Below are 21,827 nucleotides of genomic sequence, written 5' to 3' on the forward strand. Positions count from 1 at the left end.
TCAGGGAGAATACTTATTTCTCTGAAAAAGTTTAAGACATGTGTCTTGTAGATTGCAACAGTTTAAGGTTTGAGAACATAGTAATAAATGGATTTGTATGGAACTCTGTGATCCCTCTGTTTCACCTAGTGCTGGGCGGTTGGAACAAAAATTTATATCACGTTTTTTTTTTCTAAATTATGCCGGTTTTCCGTTTTATGACGGTTTTTTTTTTCATTCATGTACAAAGTGAAAGTTACATGACATACAGCCAAGTATGGTGACCCATACTCGGAATTTGTGCTTTGCTTTTAACCCATCCAAATTGCACACACACAGCACTGAACACACACACACACACCTGGAGCAGTGGGCAGCCATTTATGCTGCGGTGCCCGGGGAGCAGTTGGGGGTTCGGTGTCTTGCTCAAGGGCACCTCAGTCATTCAATTCAATTAAAGTTTATTTGTATAGCGCTTTTTACAATACAAATCGTTACAAAGCAACTTTACAGAAAATTATGTTTCTACAATATTTAGTAATAGCTTATAAGTAATAGCTTATGAGCGAAATAGACGCGCATAGAAAGCAAAAGTTTGAAGCGAAATTGACGCGTGTCTGAGGCAAAATCTGCTTCTTGTGGGAGGGGCAAGTGCTAGCGGTTATTTGTTTGCAAGATGGCTGATGTTGATCGAGCACTCGGGTCTTTTTTTCTACTTTTTCCTGCATACGTCCTCTGAATAAACGCATTAACTTGTTAGCGAAAAGTAGCTGTAGGCTATATTAGGGGGAAAATAGTTTTTAAAAAAACAGCGGGAAGGCCGCGGGTCAATAAACGTGTACGTGACTCAAAAGTTAAATGTGTATTACAACACACACTTCCAAGCGAGGTCCTTTTTATTCCTGAAATATGAACTTGTGTGTGATACTTGTGTCATAAAGCTCAGGTTGACTGCTCACTGACAACATCAGTCGTTCCTCCATGTTGAATGAGTGAGGCTAAAGACCTCCAGACGCGCGTAAACATGGTTTTGCAATGACTTAACATTGAAATCATTCACGCCAGACGCTCTATTCGGGTTTGGTGTATACACAGCATAAAGGGTCCGTCTGAAACAGTGTCGCGCGATATTATGGTAACGAATATATACACTGGTTTACCGCCCAGCACTAGTTTCACCCATTGCTACTGCGTTCAGATGTTCTAAAGAATTTTTCAGAAGGTTGAGATCGCCATGGGCCCCTATAATCGTCACCACCTTTCACCCCATTAGCAACGGCCCTGGGTATCCATGAAAGTCTGTTAGCTCAGTTGAGTTTCCTGATGATTGTGTTTATGTCTTCAGCTCTGGGTCCAGGATCACCAACATCTTTCAGCAGTCCAACTTTGTCTTTAGCAGCATGTCGTGGAATTGACAAATTGAACGGACACAGGAAGTTGTTTACCACCTTGAAGTTCTTTCCAGCAGAAGAGATCTCATGAATAAGGTCCTCCAAACATATGATCCCATATTGTCCTTGAGACATATTCGGAATATACATTTCATTAAAATTTTTAATTGTCAGTATGAATATCAAAGACTGTTAAGACAATTAGACCATCACTGAATATCAAAGAATTTATTTTACTTCAGTGCATTTCTAATATTTACAAAAATTCCCATTTCCCCCAAAGGATTGCTACCACAAAATGCCCAATTTCCCACTGAATGAAATGCATCCACCATGTTGATGACTTACCGAGATGCTGCTCTATGAGTGTATTGTCAGTTAGAGGAATCCTTCTCTTGTCAATCCTCACCAGACCTCGTTTCAATATGAGGTCACGGACTGATTTCAAGTTGGGATACCTGTTAAGAGATCACAACAATAAATCAAACAAGTGAAAGTCAATAAAAGACAGAAGAACAGTGCCAGCTATTTAATAAAATACAATAAAAAAACATCTAAAATCCTGGAAGACTTTTGCTCAGTTTTTGTCCTGATTTACAGTGTGGACGACTCAACATTAGTTGCTGAAAGTCAAAGCCATGTTTTTAAAACCGATTCAGATATGTTTCCTGTAAAATGAACATTATATGATTACCCACCCCCAAGCAACATAAGGTTCCACTGTCTTAAGCATTTTTATAGAAGCCTTGCTGACTTTCACAAAGGTGCCACTAAAGATCTTCCTCAGCCGCAGCATCTGAATGGCCTTCATCACTTTGGGGCTCACACCTTTGACCCTAACAAGCAATCATACGAGAAAATTAAAAACATATTCAAGCAGATGTGGAAAGGTACAATTCACTTATTCATCCCACTTTCAATCATTTTACAAAAGTAGATATTTTGACCAGTTTTTTACTGGTTTTGTCCACAGAATGAATGTTGGTTGGTTGAGTATTTTTACAGGAAAACCAGCCCTTTAACTTCATTATGAATGATGAATAAGTTGACCATACTCTCTGATGCGGACAGCAAACACCAGGCTGTTCTTTGCTGGGGGCATGGCTCGCAGAGGTCTCTGTTTGAGTCTGGCGAGTCTTGTTTCGTCTTGATTCCTCCTCTTGCTGTTTTTTAAAATGTCCTCCAGGCGCTTAAACTTCAAGGGAATTCCTTTTTGGACCTGGTTTAGACCATTTCAATTTTGTTCTAAAACAATTATTGGTCTATTTATAAATGCAGATTACAAAGGAGAAATTCTTACTTTTCTCTTCTGCTTTAATGCAAGTTTGGCTTGAGTAGCTTTGATAGCCTGGGACACCTTGCGTTTCTTGAGAAGATTCTGGGGGACAAGCTTGATTACTTTCTCGGTTCTGAACAAAAGAAATGAAACATGAACAAAGTTGTATTAAGAAATCTAAGTGTACAAAAATAGAAGGACAGACATGACTAAAATTGGGCACTTTCTGTGTAAAATATAAACTTTAATTTAACTTAATAATATCATGATTTTTTTTTTTTACTTTGCCACAAACCCCCTTAAGGGTTAGTTCACCCAAAAATCAAAATTATGTCATTAATAACTCATGTCATTTCAAACCGGTGAGACCTCCGTTTATCTTCGGAACACAGTTTAAGATATTTTAGATTTAGTCAGAGAGCTCTCAGTCCCTCCATTGAAACTGTGTGTATGGTATAGTGTCCATGTCCAGAAATAGTGTTTTCACGGTACAGTATTGTTCAAAATAATAGCAGTACAATGTGACTAACCAGAATAATCAAGGTTTTTCATATATTTTTTTATTGCTACGTGGCAAACAAGTTACCAGTAGGTTCAGTAGATTCTCAGAAAACAAATGAGACCCAGCATTCATGATATGCACGCTCTTAAGGCTGTGCAATTGGGCAATTAGTTGAATTAGTTGAAAGGGGTGTGTTCAAAAAAATAGCAGTGTGGCATTCAATCACTGAGGTCATCAATTTTGTGAAGAAACAGGTGTGAATCAGGTGGCCCCTATTTAAGGATGAAGCCAACACTTGTTGAACATGCATTTGAAAGCTGAGGAAAATGGGTCGTTCAAGACATTGTTCAGAAGAACAGCGTACTTTGATTAAAAAGTTGATTAGAGAGGGGAAAACCTATAAAGAGGTGCAAAAAATGATAGGCTGTTCAGCTAAAATGATCTCCAATGCCTTAAAATGGAGAGCAAAACCAGAGAGACGTGGAAGAAAACGGAAGACAACCATCAAAATGGATAGAAGAATAACCAGAATGGCAAAGGCTCAGCCAATGATCACCTCCAGGATGATCAAAGACAGTCTGGAGTTACCTGTAAGTACTGTGACAGTTAGAAGACGTCTGTGTGAAGCTAATCTATTTTCAAGAATCCCCCGCAAAGTCCCTCTGTTAAAAAAAAGGCATGTGCAGAAGAGGTTACAATTTGCCAAAGAACACATCAACTGGCCTAAAGAGAAATGGAGGAACATTTTGTGGACTGATGAGAGTAAAATTGTTCTTTTTGGGTCCAAGGGCCACAGGCAGTTTGTGAGACGACCCCCAAACTCTGAATTCAAGCCACAGTACACAGTGAAGACAGTGAAGCATGGAGGTGCAAGCATCATGATATGGGCATGTTTCTCCTACTATGGTGTTGGGCCTATTTATCGCATACCAGGGATCATGGATCAGTTTGCATATGTTAAAATACTTGAAGAGGTCATGTTGCCCTATGCTGAAGAGGACATGCGCTTGAAATGGTTGTTTCAACAAGACAATGACCCAAAACACACTAGTAAACGGGCAAAGTCTTGGTTCCAAACCAACAAAATTAATGTTATGGAGTGGCCAGCCCAATCTCCAGACCTTAATCCAATTGAGAACTTGTGTGGTGATATCAAAAATGCTGTTTCTGAAGCAAAACCAAGAAATGTGAATGAATTGTGGAATGTTGTTAAAGAATCATGGAGTGGAATAACAGCTGAGAGGTGCCACAAGTTGGTTGACTTCATGCCACACAGATGTCAAGCAGTTTTAAAAAACTGTGGTCATACAACTAAATATTAGTTTAGTGATTCACAGGATTGCTAAATCCCAGAAAAAAAAAATGTTTGTACAAAATAGTTTTGAGTTTGTACAGTCAAAGGTAGACACTGCTATTTTTTTGAACACACCCCTTTCAACTAATTGCCCAATTGCACAGCCTTAAGAGCGTGCATATCATGAATGCTGGGTCTTGTTTGTTTTCTGACAATCTACTGAACCTACTGGTAACTTGTTTGCCACGTAGCAATAAAAAAATATACTAAAAACCTTGATTATTCTGGTTAGTCACATTGTACTGCTATTATTTTGAACAATACTGTACCAATATTTCAGTATTCGGTGAAAATATGCCAATTAAAAAAATATATAACTTTTTAGCACGGAAAAAAAAACAATGCCATTCTTTATACTTATTTATAATTGTGTTTAAAGTTTTTCTGCAAGTTATATAATTATGAAAAACAGTAAACAAGTTTCACCCAAATTTAATTAGTCTTTTAATTTATGAAATGTAAACACATTTTATTTTTGGTAAATAAAGGGGATTTGCTATTAAAATTAAAACATGGAAGAAATATTGTGATTTATTTCTTTAAAAAATAAAGTTTTATAATTTTTTTCAACAGTAGTAGCAGTATCACATACATTTGACTAAATAATAGTAATATTTCTAGCACAATACCTTTATGTAAAAATTAACTTTAAGGCCTAATGAATGCATATTTGTCATTTTAACTGAGCTTAAGACTGGTGCTGATGCTTAAGATATTTTTGGTCATTAAGGGTTTCTGTAAAAAAAATTGTAATAGATCATATTAATTATTATTAAAAGATAATACTACTACTAATTCTACTATCATACTAATGTATATACTATGCACTATGAATTGATGAGCTGCTGGGTTAATGAATATTAATCACGTTGTCTGCGTTCGGTCAAACTGATTTGCTGAAATCAAAACACTAGATCAGCGCCAGCCAATGGAATTGCCATTTGCGCATTAGCTCCACCTACTACCAGAGAAACTGGTATGTCTTCTGCTTGTTCGAAAATGAATATGAATAATTCTAAATGAACTCCATTATTTTTACAGGAGATGACAACAAAGAATAGGTTACATATAGCGTGTCGATTCAGCGTGGTAAGACTCTCGCTCTCTCTCTCTCTTTGCATGTGTGAGAAACAGAGCATCAAATACAGGTGCGCTGTGCGTCCATTGAGATGAACTGAAAAGTTCAAATCTCCATATGGAGATTTGATTTGATTAATTTATGCTAACTTTGACAAATTTCATGACTGTCCATATTAAAATGTAAGTTTCATTTTCATGGCTGGACTTTGAGATTCCATCCTCGTTTTCTGCTTCGCGGAAATCATAGCGCTGAACCGGGTTTGAATGGGACCTCGGTACTACCGGTACTTAAAGAAACCTGGTACCGTCACATTTAAATTTTTTTAGTACCTACTTGGTACCGAAGTACCGGGTCTTTTGACAACACTATCCAGAAAGGTTAAAAAACATCATCAAAGTAATCATTCTCTTCTGTTGTGAGAGAGTTCAAAACACAACAGTTTGTGATATCCGGTTTGTGAACGAATCATTTGATGTAACCGGATCTTTTTGAACCAGTTCACCAAATCGAACTGAATCGTTTTAAATGGTTCGCATCTCCAATACGCATTAATCCACAAATGACTTAAGCTGTTAACTGTTTTTATGTGGCTGACACTCCCTCTGAGTTTGAACAAACCAATGAACAAAAGAAATGAAACATGAACAAAGTTCATAATCATTTAAGTCATTTGTGGATTAATGCGTATTGGAGACAAGAACCGTTTAAAACGATTCAGTTCGATTTGGTGAACTGGTTCAAAAAGATCCGGTTACATTGAATGATTCGTTCACGAACCGGATATCACAAACTGCTTTATTTTGAAATCTCTCTCACAAAAGACACGGAAGAGAAGACGATGAATAAAGTCGGAGTTTTTGGTATTTTTGGACTAAAATGTATTTTCGATGTTTCAAAAAACTCTGATGTCACATGGACTACTTTGATGATGTTTTTCTTAACTTTCTGGACATGGACAGTATACCATACACACAGTTTCAATGGAGTGACTGAGAGCTCTCGGACTAAATCTAATTTGTGTGTCTGGAGGTCTCGCGGCGCAAATGAGGCGTTTAGCATGGTAGACGCGAATTCTATAAAAAAATTCTAGAAAATTAAACTAAATAAATAAAAACGTGTAAGCATGGTTTCAGAAGGTTTTTTTCATACTGCAGCATGAAAAAAGTACACAATGCAACATCTGCATATAATTTCTGTTATATAATAGATACAGAATGAAACTAAACATATGCACACAACTTTTTAGCTCTTAAGTACTGGAGGTTTCGATTTTTTCTTGACTGATTCACACAAACACACATTTACACAACTAATAGCCTACATTTCAGAAGCATGCGCGTCGGGCTTTCACAGCGGCAAACGCTTTGATTGCATCCTCGAGTTTAACTTGTACTTCGGAGATAATTTTTAATCAGTTTAAGCTTTGAGAAACTTCTCCAGAGTTCACAGTGACAGGGAGAGTGAAAAGCACTCTCAATGCTACAAAAACATTTGGAAAAATTCCTTTTTCACAGATGAATTTAAGCACATCCAGTGGTTTAGCTCAACAACCAGGCGTAGAGCTGTAATCAGGCCTTAAAAGTTAGGCCCGACAGCAGGGCCGGATTAACCATACGGGCAACTAGGCAATTGCCCAGGGGCCCAAGACCTATGAATGGCCCAGGGCAGCAAGGGCACGAGCAAAATACTGTATCTGGTATCTCCCGCTTTATATTAAACAAACTTTCAACACTGGCTTTTGCGCGCTGCACAGAAGAGACGCTGCGCTGCCTATGACTTTGAACGTGAGTTGCGAGCGGCTGAGAGTCAGTATCATGTGGACTGACCAATGAAGAGAGGGCCTCAAGTTAAGCCCCTCTCCACATTGGTCGGTCCGCATGAGGTGGGTCAAATACGCCGAGCGGGTTACGTCAGGCGTTTCTACAACAGAAAAAAAGTCTCTGACATGGAGAAGCTAAGTGGGAGCGCGAAGCAGAAATTAAAAAAGGAAAGCACATCAGAAACGCAGAAAATTTAAAGTATATACCCAAAATAGGCAATTCCTTCACTCCTGTTAATGTTGCCGACAGTTCTGTTAAGTCAGCTTCCGTCAACGACGAGGACAACTCAGCTAGCCAGGACTTTTCTACACCGCCAGCTTACGTTTACAGCCCGGAGAGCGAAGAGCATTTCAAATTCAAACATGCACCTCGTCATTATTTAGGACTTAAATTGTGCACTGTAAAACCGAACAGTGAAATTAATCAAATGAAATTAGTTAATTGCACTCAAATAATAACGAAAGTTCATTGGACTTAATTTAAATAAGTTCTGTTAACTCAAAAATTTGTTATAGTGAGGTGAACTTAAAATGATTGTGTTTTCTAGTTCCCAGCATGCTTTACATCAGAAAACAAGGAAAATAAATTTAGAAATTAAGTGTTATTTTGTGTGTTTTTACACAAGATTAACATAGAGGGACATAAGTTAATACATAAATGTTGTGTTATATTAGATTTTATAAAAAAGTTTATGTTATGTTAGATTTGTAGTGTTACCGTTGTGGTGAAGAGTAGAGCCTGTGGTTAGACTGAGGATGGACAGCAAAAGCCTAAATTTGAGTGTATTTCCCACATTATAGGAGTTGAAAAATAGATAAAATTATGAGTGAATTACTAATTATAAGTTCAGAATTATAATTATTTAAGATAACTCTGAGATAATTTAAGGCAACTGGAATTAATTTTTTTAAGTTTATGTAAACTTAAAACATTTAAAAACATCACTTAAATGTTTTTGTGTAATCTGTTACAAAATATTTTTTGAGTTCTGTGAACTTATCAGGGTTTACAGTGTGTGTTTTGCCAGATTATGTAGCATTTATTTCTGTCTTGTCTTCTTCAGAGAAATTGACAGATTTCTAAATTTTATGTAGCACTAAAATGTTTAACTGGTTAATTGTGCTGTGATATGTTGTTGTTCTATTTTAAAACAAGTTAAAATGAGCTTTTTCCTTGAGGTGCCAGCTTCGTTAAAATGCTGTAAATTGTTGTGGAGGGATAACTGGCAGATTTCAAATTGTTTGTGTTGGACTAATAACTTGATTGCCTTTTGTATATTACAGTAATATATTCTGTATGTGACCATATTATGGTGAACCTGGGGTCGTGTTGATGGGGCCCTTGAATATTGTTGCCCAGGGTACAACAAAGTGTTAATCTGGCCCTGCCCGACAGGACCCGAGCCCTACAGGTTTCGGCCAAAGCCCGACAAGTAGGCTACATTTTGATTGACAGCTTTTTTAAAGCCCGACATCATTCAAATGCACAACTCTTTTGTCTTTTGTCAATAATGAGTCATTTAGAACATGTTTTAACATAATTTATTCATAACTAACGTAGACAAGACCACTTGGAAGTTGGAATAAAGAATTAAATAAGTCCTCTATGACATCGTATCTCAGCACTCTAAATAGGCATATATAGGCTCCTTTAGCCTAAAAATAGACCAAAGCAGCACCAATAAAAACGAGTCATTTTTAACTAATTAAATTAAGATAAATTTTAAATTAAGATGGGTATTTGGCAATAACGAAATTAAGATAAGATTTGCTTCGCACTAGCAGATGATATTTAATAAAAGAATAATGCCAACATTAGCGTAAATACTCTGTCCACATTATGCATTTAAGACTCAATTAATGTATAGTTATCATTTGAAAAACCTTTACTCACAGAGATTAGGCTAAGCCGACATGTTTTTGTCCAGGAAAATGATTGAATCGTAGATGGCTTCAGCGCGTCTCTGCGCTCACTGATGGTGCGTCATTATTCACTCATTATTCTCATTATAAACATGGTAAACAACTTTTCCACATCTCAGACTTTGTTTAGTTGCTGGTGCAACAAAAACGTAATCACCAGAGGCAAGCCTCCGTTACACCTACTCAGTATTCATTTTCGTATCTTTCTCGCGCTAATCGAAACACATCACATGACCGCTCGTTTACCTCGCAAACCAGAGCGCAAGCCCGAGCCCGGCCAGAGCCCGCGTAAATGATATAAATTAGGGGAAAGCAGGGGCGAAAGTACCATTTTTCAGAAAAACTTCATTTTAAAAGATAATGTTGTATACAGAGATATATTTCTGCTGTGGCCAGTAACTCAGAAGTGTGGTCTAACAATACCAGGTGGTATTTTGTAGAAATGTAGAAAGACTTCAGTATAATTTCACTTTGAACATAAATTGAACATTGTTACTTTCGACCCCATCGGTTTGGACGAAAGTAACACACAGGTGGGTCAAAAGTAACACAACAATATAAGCTAGATTTTTTTCTGTTAGTCTTATTTTTATTAAGTATACCTGATTGTGACCTTGTTAATAAGTAACTGCAAACATATTTTATCCTTTGTCTTTGCAAAAAAATATTAAATTACATTTTCATATTTTCATTTTAAATTTAAGCTTCATCAGATGTCTTAAAACCTGACTATTTTTTTATTGTAAATTTCAATGTATTTTTATATAATAAAAAAAATTCTACAGAATGCACAATATAAAAATTTAATCACATTAGCATAATAAAAAAAAACTCTAAACATAATGTAACAGTAGTTACTCTAACATAATGTTTCCATCCAGTTGTTTTTATGCATAAATTGAAAATGTGCATTAAAACATCTGGAAACACTGCAAATTCATAGGTGGAGGTGTAAAGGCTAAGATATGGCTAAAACCTAAATATGAATGTTATGTAGCAGCTGCCCAGAGAGAGATGTTACTCTATGTCCAGAAACGCCCTCTCAAAAACATTTGGATAAAACAAGACCTCTGTCCGTCTTTCTGACCCTCACTCAGACATATTATTTTGGTATAATATGATATAAACATTTGTAAGAAATGATACAAGACACAGAAATTCACAATATAGCTTGCACTGGAATAAAAATAAATCATTTTTGTGACTGTAGCGGGACAAAAGTAACAACTGTTTCAACTTTTTATATGCAGTCTATGTACATTCTGCTGAACAATAGTAATACATCTCTGGCAAATACTTGTCTAAAACGGGACTTATATTTTGACGGGTAGACGTACCTTTACAGTTCTGTGTGTGATGTGACGCTAGTTTTACTCAAATCAAACGGTCAAATGCTCATGAAGTGACTGTCAGAGCAGTTCTGTAGATGTTATCCATGTGTTCTCGTCTTATTTAGTGAGACAGCAGACGCTGAAATTACCGCGAGCGTCACGTGCGCTTCAGGCCGGTGACACACTGGATGCGTGGCACAAGCGTCTCAGCCGCGTGGCGTGTCGGTTTTTAATTCGGCTCCCATGTTAACAGGTTAGAGCTTACAGACCGCCTGCGTGAGACGCGCGTCTCAGGCGCGGCTCGAGCCGCGCGGCAAACGCTTGCTTGCTAGAAATAGAACCGACGCCTATTTTTACCTCGACACGCGCGCGTGTTGGAAGCTTTTCCAGGCAAAATATAATAGGAAAATGTGTTTAAATGTCATTTTGTACACAAATACATATGAATTCCTGATATTTTGATATTTGAAAGTCTATAGGTTGACATAAATTCAGATATAAAGGTAATAAAATAAATAAATACATAATTATCGATTTTCAAACATTGCACCTGTCAAACATAATCTATTTCGCCGTCAATACTTTTGACGGTGTCCTTTATCAGTAGGCGTAGGTGTAGGTGTGTAAACAAAAGTATATATTGTTGTAATGAAGACATGAGCCTGGTCTGTCAACGGTCTCCCTCTACAGCAGCAGCGCGCCAGCGCCGCGTCAGGCACGCTTCTGGTGTGTAAAGACACAGAATTCGCCACGCTTCTGGGACGCTTCAGACACGCGGCGCTCACACCACGCAGCCAGTGTGTCACCGGCCTCAGTGTGTGTTAATAAAGGAAGACGCGCTTTTGCTCCATTCATTAACAGAGACACACAGAACATGCAGGATTCATATTTAAATAGACTGTTCCGGCTTAGTATTTACAGACATTCGTCCATCACTTGAGATCACATGGTTGGCTGGCTGCTGTCAGCGACTAATGAGAGGGGTTATCCCTATAACAGTGTCATTACAAGTTACTGCATTGACGATCAAAGGGGCGCTCACACAGTGTCATTGAATTTTATTCTTAACCAGTCGTTGTCTTGGGGCCCCAGGCCAGCTCAGGGCAAGGGGCAAGGAAGTCGACCGGAAGTTGAAGTCGGGTGGGGGCTGCCATCTTTTAGCAGAACTTCACTTGCGTTAGCATTCCAATTGACTCCCATTCATTTTGGCGTCACTTTGACAGCGAATAACTTTACATCTGAGACGTTTAAAGACTCTGTTTGTCCTTTATTTATTTCTAAAGATACACGACAATGTATAAAGGGCTCCATTACCTTCTATGTTACATTATGGCCCCGTATAGACAGTTTTTGTAAAAAATAGGCTAACGATTGCGTCATAACCACTCGGCTCTCTGTCGCATTACCGTACAGACAGGAGGAGAAGCTCGCAGACAATTAACTTAATATGGCGTACTGGCGTTACATTTTAAAATACTATACAAAATAATTAATAAGAATACTTACTCCTGCTCACTCACGACAAAGAACTCCCCGCTCGAGCTCGCCGTCTCTGCAAGATTAACGATGGCAGTTTGCACGCACAGCTACTAGAAGATTTACATCTGCCAGACAGGTTGCTGACGTAGTCAAGCTTCGTTTGAGTCTGCGCGTCAGAAACGGAAGTGCTAAAAAACGCTAAAACTGGGCTTCATTTGTCTCAATTGAGTTCCAATGGGGTCGCTTTGTCCATTTCTTTTACTGTCTATGGCTCAGGGCCCCAAGCAATTGGCTAGTTGCGTATCTCCGCCATCTTGGATTTCCGGTCTTGCGAGTGTGTGCGTAGATATTTCCAGTTGTGCTTAAAGTCAGTGCAGAGAACCGGAGAAGTCCAAATATTACATTCTATATGTTTACAGGATTTATAATATCACTTCAAATGCAAATAAGATATACACTGCTATTATCACTATACTGTAATGTTAACTGAGCCAGTGGATTTGAAACTTGTGTATGTTTGGGTATGGTGAATGAATTAAATACACTAATGTTCACTACTGTTCACGAGATGAAAGTTGAACTCATGGGGTCTCATTCATGAAACATTCGTAAATATACGAGTAAATATGTGAGTGATTTTCGCGTAAAGAGACCTTCCCGAAAACTCTTCTCCTGATTCACAAATACTTCGTAAACGTCAAATGTGATAGTGAAATGTGTGCGTGTGTTAATGAATTCCAATTAGTCTAAATGGGACGCGAGTGCACGCGCATTCTCAATTAGCTACCATAAATCCCGCCCATATATATGAGCATCATATTATGACACCAAACGAAGGATTTCAACATGTCTCCTCAAAAATCGAATGAAAAATTTAAAAAATCTCAGCTGCAGAAATTGAAGTTTTATTATCAGAAGTTAATTCAAAACGCCACGTTTTATTTTCAAGCGTACATAGTGGCGTATCTGGTCCTAAAAAAAAGGAAGCTTGGCAGCATATGACAGATGCTGTTAATGGAGTTTCATCTGTTAATCGAACAGTCCCAGAAGTGAAAAGAAAAACCGTATTTAATTACTATATATAATATTTTTTTTTCAAAATGCTGTTTAAATATGTACCCGATTAAGGTGAATTAAAATGCAGCCGTATTAATGAGCAAAACGTTCAGATGTTAAACGCACTATTTACGCGTGGCTGGGAGTAGGTGTAGATTTATTTCGTACTAACTAACATTTGGAAAATACGAACATTTTAATGGATCCGAAAATTTACGCCAGAACCACTTTACACACGATTTACACAAAAATTCGTTCTGCTCGTGTTTTATGAATGAGACCCATGGTGTGTATACAGAGCTATATAATGTATTTTAATCTTACCAAATATGTAAATGTACAAATTACTTATTTTTCGAAAATGTTTGCATTATTATTATTAATATTTTATATAAAATATTTACCTCGTGAGACATGGGCTGCGATTTATCTTCAGAAGTATCCATTTCTCAATTGTACACATACATCAGTCTGTTTCATCGTTATTTTCACAACATATTTTATTATTTTACACAATAAAAAAATACATGACTAATTTTAATATCTGTTTAATCTGATAATTAATGCAAAAGAATAACAATATACATGGCTGCTCATAGACAGATAATGATTTATTCTGCAGATCTTTCACAAAACAAATAAACATAGATAAAAACACACACACATTAATGCAAACAGCGATATTTTATTTAATGCAAACCTACCATAATTATATTACGTTTAATTGTACAGTTAGTTATACATTATGTTATCAAATAAAGTTAGTAAAACATGCTTTATCAGGAATCTCTGTGCGTCTTGTTTGACAGTCAGAACAGTCAGAACAAAACCAGCTCTTCGAAAATTAAAAGTATTGCATATTTGAGAGGTTTGTGTTTGAAAGAAGAAATCCCTGTGGACCTGACCTGACGCTGATCCGCATAATCAACAGAAGAATAAAGCAATCTACACGTTGTCTCTTGATGAATTTCCACACAGAGGTACGTAAAATGTAGGGAGGATGTTTCCCCATGTTTTTGATATACCCACTAACCGCTGTTAAATTTGAAAATCATTAATTTTATACATCTATCCACGTTTCATATGTGAGTTTCCCTTACAGTCAATGCGAGGATCGCAAGACCGGAAATAAGTATGCACACACTCGCGTCGCTGAAGCTCACCGGCGCCATCTTGTGCACTTAGCCCGTTGCTTGGTTTGCCTGCCTTGTTGCGACGGGCCTGTCCATGAGTCAGGGCCTTTTCCAGCCTTAAGCAATCCTGAAGAACTATTGTATTCTCCTTTTCTTTAAGAGATGCGATGTCATATAAAAATCAAAAAACCCGCCCATGGTCTCGAAGCAGCGAAAAGCGCTCATCCACGGAACGGAGGCGATGCATTTTAAAAAGGAGCCTCTTTGTTTCTCCAGTGCTTGCTCACTTAAAAGCCATCGTCTTTTGTACTCATGACCAGATAATTTTATTCGTTTTGAAATTTTTTGGAATATACATCACAATATTTTGCACGCATATACTAGTAGAGCGCGGCCGCTCTATTAGAAACTTATTAGTTTAAGTTAAGTTAAAGTTAATTAAATTAGTTTAAGTTAATAAAAAATTTTACTAATGGAGTGGGGGGAAAAATGCTGTTGATATAAGTACGATAATTGTAACCTAATGTAAAACAAACAAATAAATTAATAATTTTCTCTCTCTCTCTTGCCCCCCTGGCTGAGCTGCCGCCCTAGGCATAAGGAATTCAGCAAAACAACTCAATGTCATGTCATACATAAGCAAATAGCACTCACTTTGTTTGTTGTCTTGTCTTCATTTTTAGTCAATACATTTTGCTGTTGATAATTTCACACTTGAAATACTTCTAAATCTCCACCTTAACTTTCATACTCAAATGCTGCGTTCACACCAAACGCGAATAGAGCATCTTGCACAAATGATTTCAATGTTAAGTCAATGTAAAGATGCGTTTACGCGTTCATTCAACATGGAGGTGTTCTGACAAAACACCATAGACAGTAAAAGAAATGGACACAGCGACCCCATTGGAACTCAATTGAGACAAGTGAAGCCCATTTTTAGCATTTTTTCGCACTTCCGTTTCTGACGCGCAGACTCTAACTAAGCTTGATGACGTCAGCAACCTGTCTGACAGATGTAAATCTTCTAGTAGCTGTGCGTGCAAACTGCCATCGTTAATCTTGCAGAGACGGCGAGCTTGAGCGGGGAGTTCTTTGGCGTGAGTGAGCAGGAGTAAGTATTCTGATTAATTATTTTGTATAGTATTTTAAAATGTAACGCCAGTTCGCCATATTAAGTTAATTGCCTGCGAGCTTCTCCTCCTGTCTGTACGGTAATTTCTCTACTGTACGACAGAGAGTCGAGTGGTTATGACGCAACCGTTAGCTTATTTTTTACAAAAACTGTTTCTACGAGGCCATAATGTAACATAGAAGGTGATGGAGCCCTTTATACATTGTCGTGTATCTTTAGAAATAAATAATGGACAAATGGAGTCTTTAAACTCCTCAGATGTAGAGTTATTCGCTGTCAAAGTGATGCCAAAATGAATGGGAGTCAATGGGATGCTAACGCAAGTGAAGTTCTGCTACAAGATGGCGGCACGCGGCCAACTTCAACTTCCAGTCGACTTCCTTCCCACCTGCGAAACACCATACCCATTAGAATGGGATACCTTTGGTTAATGCGCATGCGCAGCAGTGTAATTGGCGCATACATCAAATTTAAACATCATTTCAGCATACCTAAGATTACAAGTGGTAAACCGCATACACCTTTATAAACTGTATTTTTATTAAACCAGGGGCTATCAAAACAGCATACCCCTGTATAAACTATTTTTATTAAACCAGGAGCTATCAAAACAGTATACCCCTTTATAAACTGTATTTTTATTAAACCAGGGCCTATCAAAAAAGCATACCCCGGTATAAACGGTATTTTTATTCAACCAGGAGCTATTAAAAAAGCATGCTCCAGTATAAAAGTAGGCTAAATTGACAGACTCCGCTATAAAACTCAACTTCCGGTACTGACAAAGTATGGTAGAAACGACTGATGTTATCATTGAGAAGTCAACCGGAGCTATATGACACAAGTATCATACACAAGTTCATATTTCAGGAATAAAAAGGACCTCGCTTTGAAGAGTGTGTTGTAAATACACATTTAACTTTTGAGTCACGTACACGTTTATCGACCCGCGGCCTTCCCGCTGTTTTTTTACAACTATTTTCCCCCTAATATAGCCTACAGCTACTTTTCGTTAACAAGATAATGTGTTTATTCAGAGGAAGTGTGCAGGAAAAAGTGGAAAAGACCCGAGTGCTCGATCGACATCAGGAATCTTGCAAACAGACAACTGCATAACACTTGCCCCTCCCAGAAGAAGCGGATTTCGCCTCGGATGCGCGTCAATTTCGCTTCAAACTTTTGCTTTCTAGACGCGCGAATGCATTCAAAATGTTCAAGCAGCGAACTAGACGCGGTAGACGCGAATTTGACGCTCTATTCGCTTTTGGTGTGAATCCAAGTTCTTCTGCATGTTCTTCTTTCTGTGTTTTATAACCCGCGGCGAAAGTTTGTGCAATACCGCCACCTACTGATCTGAAGTGTGGAGTTAGTATAGATTTGGAAGACTGAAACAACCCAAAATAAATAAATAACGGAGAATAAAATCATGCACTGTTGATTGCCTTGACCCGTTTCCTAACAATACATTTAAATAAATATTATCAACTCCCAGCCACCCTAATTATTGAATTAATTGAAATCTCTCACTTTCATATGCAGAACATTCAAAAAGAACATTCTTCACTGTTTCTAACTCTCCACATTTGTCACACTTTCCCGATTCATGCTTACCTATCTTATACAGACTATAATGCAATGCTGTATGTCCAATTCTCAGTCATGAAATGATGACATCTTTCTTCCCATTCCCATTCCCATATCTTTTCCTCTCCTCATAGACTGATGTCATGTTGGGATACCTGTTAAGAGATCACAACAATAAATCAAACAAGTGAAAGTCAATAAAAGACAGAAGAACAGTGTCAGCTACGAAAAAAAACATCTAAAATCCTGGAAGACTTTTGCTCAGTTTTTGTCCTGATTTACAGTGTGGACGACTCAACAATAGTTGCTGAAAGTCAAAGCCATGTTTTTAAAACCGATTCAGATATGTTTCCTGTAAAATGAACATTATATGATTACCCACCCCCAAGCAACATAAGGTTCCACTGTCTTAAGCATTTTTATAGAAGCCTTGCTGACTTTCACAAAGGTGCCACTAAAGATCTTCCTCAGCCGCAGCATCTGAATGGCCTTCATCACTTTGGGGCTCACGCCTTTGACCCTAACAAGCAATCATACGAGAAAATTAAAAACATATTCAAGCAGATGTGGAAAGGTACAATTCACTCATTCATCCCACTTTCAATCATTTCACAAAACACCAGGCTGTTCTTTGCTGGGGGCATGGCTCGCAGAGGTCTCTGTTTGAGTCTGGCGAGTCGAGTTTCATCTCTATTCCTCCTCTTGCTGTTTTTCAAAATCTCTTCCAAGCGCTTAAACTTCAAGGGAATTCCTTTTTGGACCTGGTGAAGTTTAGACAATTTCAATTTTGTTCTAAAACAATTATTGGTCTATTTATAAAAGTAGTTTACAAAGGAGGAATTCTTACTTTTCTCTTCTGCTGTAACGCAAGTTTGGCTTGAGTATAGCTTTGATAGCCTGGGACGCCTTGCGTTTCTTGAGAAGATTCTGCGGGACAAGCTTGATTACTTTCTCAGTTCTGAACAAAAGAAATGAAACATGAACAAAGTTGTATTAAGAAATCTAAATGTACAAAACTAAAAGGAAAGACATGCTTAAGACTGGGCACTTTCTGTGTAAAATATTAACTTTAATTTGAACTAACCCCAAGTACATACTACACCTGCTTAATAATATGATTTATTTATTTATTTTTTACTTTGCCACAAACCCTCTTAAGGAATTCAGCAAAACAACTAAATGTCATGTCTACATAAGTAAATAGCATTTACTTTGTTTGTTGTCTTGTCTTTATTATTATTCAATATTCAACATTTGTTGATAACATTTACATTATATTTAATAATACTCATTTCCTCCCATTCTCTTTTCTTATCCAATATCTCTAAATTCAATTAATTTTTATTTGTATAGAGCTTTTTACCATAAAAAAATGTTGCAAAGCAACTTTACAGAAAAATTTATGTTTCTATAATATTTAGTAGTAGCTTATCAGTGGTGACACAGTTTATGTACATCTGGCAGAACTGTATGGAAAAATCAATTAAAGATGTAATCAAACAGACAACAAACACTATTAACAGCAATTATTATGATGAAATCACACCTGTAGCAATATTTGTTAGTTCTGTATGTTGTTTCATGGTTGGCATCATCTGAGGTCTTCTGAGGGGCTGGCATCATTTCTTCTCAGTGTTCTGGATCCAGACTGGAGCTTGTGTAAATCCTAGTTACCACGGTTAATCCTGTGGCAAAAACAGAGAAACAAATACAGACATAATTAGCATAGCTGCTGTTCCAGCCAAGTAAAATTAATTAGTTTAACCCAAGCTAAAGAATAATAATGTGCATTTGATCAGATATAACTGGAGTCCAAGATTATGAGATGCATTATTTGAATACTTGACCAAAGAGATGTGTCTTTAATCTAGATTTAAACAGAGAGAGTGTGTTTGAACCCCGAACATTATCAGGAAGGTTAATCCAGAGTTTGTGAGTCAAATGCGAAAAAGCTCTACCTCCTTTAGTGGACTTTGAGTTTTGTGACCTTAGGGAGTGTGATGGATTGTAGAGTGGTAGAAGACTAGTTAGGTATGCAGGAGCTAAACCATTAAGGGCCTTAAATGTAAGTAATAATATTTTTTAACAGTACATAATAGGTAGCCAGAGCAGAGTCTGTAAAATGACTTGGTAAGGACCCTAGCTGCTGCATTTTGTACTACCTCTAGTTTGTTTATTGAAGATGCAGGACCCCCCCTCCCCCCATTACAATAGACCAGTCTAGAGGCCATGAACTAGCTTTTCTGCATCAGAAGCAGGTAACAACTTTTGTAGCCTGGCAATGTATCAAAGATGGAAAAATGCTGTTTTTATAACATGAGTAAGATGTTTTTTAAAAGACAAGTTAATGTCTAATATAACAACCAGATTTTTGAATGTAGAGGAAGTAACAATACATCTGGCTAGTTGAAAATTGTATTCTGCGAGCTCTATACTGTATTCTCTTTAGACTCCGTAATAATGATTCTGGTGCTGAACCATAAATATTCTACTCCCATAATTTCTTTCATTTTTATTGCCTTCTCTATTTCATTACTGAACTTTATTAATGCATCCATTGTTGATCTTTTAGCTCTAACAACACTGATATTTACATAGTAATGATTCTTCTTCTTCTTTTAGGATTTCATGGCGGTTGGCAAGCCAACTTAAGGGTGCATTCCTGCCACCACCAGTGTTTGTGAAGCACACAGTGGATAGGACGTTTAGAAACTAGAACTACTAACAAGAGGAAAAATAACCACAACAGAATCTGGTATTCTAAATCCTATTAATCAATCCTGTTTCCTTTAAATAAACAACTAATTCTCGATAGAGGTTCATCTCCTAACAGAACCTTGTGTGACAGATCATTTATTCTCAAATATTTTAAAGCTTGACCAGCTGGAAACATTCTCTTTCATAATCCTCACATTTTATAAATACAAGTATCCACACATTTATCACAATTTACATTTACATGTTTTCCTATTCTTTGCAACTGATTTAATAATTAATGACCGATATGCGTTCTTGTTATTAAAACGTCCTCTTTCCTTTTTCCAAATCTTCTTCTCTCTGAACCAATCTTTTTCTTGTTTGAAGTATAAATGTGTTCCTTTTGTTCCTTCTTTCCATTCATCCTGCCATACTTCCTGTATTCATTTTGCTATAATCACTTTTTGACATTTTAATTTTGAATAGGGGAAAATATACTGCTGCAGCTGTTTTCCCAGAGTCTGGATCCTTTGAACCATCAGTGTATATTTGTACTGGACTATAATATGTAAGATCTGTATATTGCTGTACAACTAAACTTTCTAACACACGTTTCATTATGTTTTTCTTTATGCATATGGATGTCAATACAATTCATTGGGAAAAACCAAGGAGGGATTGCTGACCTAGCCACTGTGGGGGCAAAATGGATGTCACTTAAACCCATTTCCTGTGCTTCGTCATTGGCCCTCCATCCAAAGCTTGATCATTTTTTATATTCATATTCCCAACAGTCCTTGAACACTATTTTAACTGGATTACTGTCCAAGTGTCTCTTCGTGCTCATCCAGTACCTCATCTTTTACTCAAGCCTATGAATTTCTTGAGGTATCTTGCCCATCTCTACATGAGCTGCTTATAAAGGATCTAAGATCTAAGAGCTCCATAGCAAATCATTGTTGCTTGTGATTGTATTTCCTCTAATTTTAACAATTTTGTCTGGGTTTTTGCTACAGAATAACCTTTCCACTTACGCAACATTACTCCTATCTTCCTATCCCACTTTCAACCATTGTAAAAATGTAATTAATCATTAAGTTAAACAGAACTGATGGCTAACGCTACCCTGAGGAGTTCCATTGTCTATTGTATGTATCTGAGAAAAAGTAGTACCCACTCTTACTGTTATAGTTCTATTGAACAAGAAATTCCTGATCCAGTTATACATTTTTCCTTTAATCTAATTTAAAGTCCCTCTTTCCACATCATATCATTGGCCTTTTCAACATCAAAAATACTAAACTAAAGCTTCCTTGTTTACCTTGTCTTTCTTATTTCAGATTCCAAGTTTAGCACAGATTCCATTGTGTTACATCCTTTCTAAATCCACTTTGGTATGGTGATAAGAAATGTTTCTTCTCAGTGACATATACCAGTCTACTCATTATCATACACCCCATCAGTTTGAAGAAATTAGATGTTAAAGCTATGGGTCTGTAGTTAGTTGACTGCATAAGATCCTTGTCTGGTTTGCAATTGGAATTATAATCCCATGCTTCCAGTCAACTGGTCACTTTCCTGACTCCCTAACCTTTATCAAAAATATTTAAGATTAAATCTAGTGATGCTTTTGATAGATGTTTTACATCTCATAACAGATGTCATGTCGACCTGGAGAAGTTTGTCCAACCCCTACAAGCGCTTTTTTCAGTTCATACAAGGTAAATTCTGAATCCAACATACATCCAGATGGTCCTTTATACTCCAATAAATGAGGGTATATATACTTAGAATCTGGTCCCTGTTTTCTTAAATAAATAATAATAAAATATAAATTTAATATAAAAATACATTTGAGTTACTGTGAACTTTAACAAATGTTTTCTGCAAGCACATCTGCTTTTCTCTTTTCAGATAAAATGTATATTTTATTATATATTAAACCAGGATGTTACAATCTCTTTGTATCCCTCCCATCTTTCTTTTCATACCCCCTACTTCATTAATTTCAATGTCTTCAGCAACACAAAATTTCCTCCAATCATTTCTATTAGATGTCTGAATTTCTCTTCTCACTATAGACAGTG

The 21,827-nt window shown here is 37.1% G+C and overlaps 1 protein-coding gene across 1 annotated transcript; it reads right to left on the reverse strand.

Moving 5' to 3' along the window:
• Positions 1 to 414: 414 nt before the first annotated feature.
• LOC113078410 (60S ribosomal protein L7-like 1) lies at positions 415 to 15,303 on the reverse strand. The gene is made up of 6 exons (XM_026250743.1): positions 14,979 to 15,303; positions 2,671 to 2,779; positions 2,426 to 2,589; positions 2,069 to 2,206; positions 1,719 to 1,828; positions 415 to 1,495 (listed from the first exon to the last, which is right to left on the reverse strand). The coding sequence occupies exons 1-6, from the start codon at positions 14,999 to 15,001 to the stop codon at positions 1,287 to 1,289; spliced, it is 753 nt and encodes a 250-aa protein (XP_026106528.1). The 5' UTR covers positions 15,002 to 15,303; the 3' UTR covers positions 415 to 1,286.
• Between the last annotated feature and the right edge of the window lie 6,524 nt (positions 15,304 to 21,827).

This window comes from Carassius auratus, unplaced genomic scaffold (assembly GCF_003368295.1).
Source record: "Carassius auratus strain Wakin unplaced genomic scaffold, ASM336829v1 scaf_tig00025684, whole genome shotgun sequence".
Lineage (NCBI taxonomy): Eukaryota > Metazoa > Chordata > Actinopteri > Cypriniformes > Cyprinidae > Carassius > Carassius auratus.

Bases quoted from the DNA above. Each gene is read 5' to 3' on its own strand.
- LOC113078410 (XM_026250743.1), bottom strand. From the start codon at position 15,001: ATGAAGACAAGACAACAAACAAA. The intron at 2,207-2,425 runs GTATGGTCAACT...ATTGCTTGTTAG, and splicing joins TTTGCTGTCCGCATCAGAGA to GGTCAAAGGTGTGAGCCCCA. The intron at 1,829-2,068 runs GTGGGTAATCAT...ATCTCTTAACAG, and splicing joins GAACCTTATGTTGCTTGGGG to GTATCCCAACTTGAAATCAG.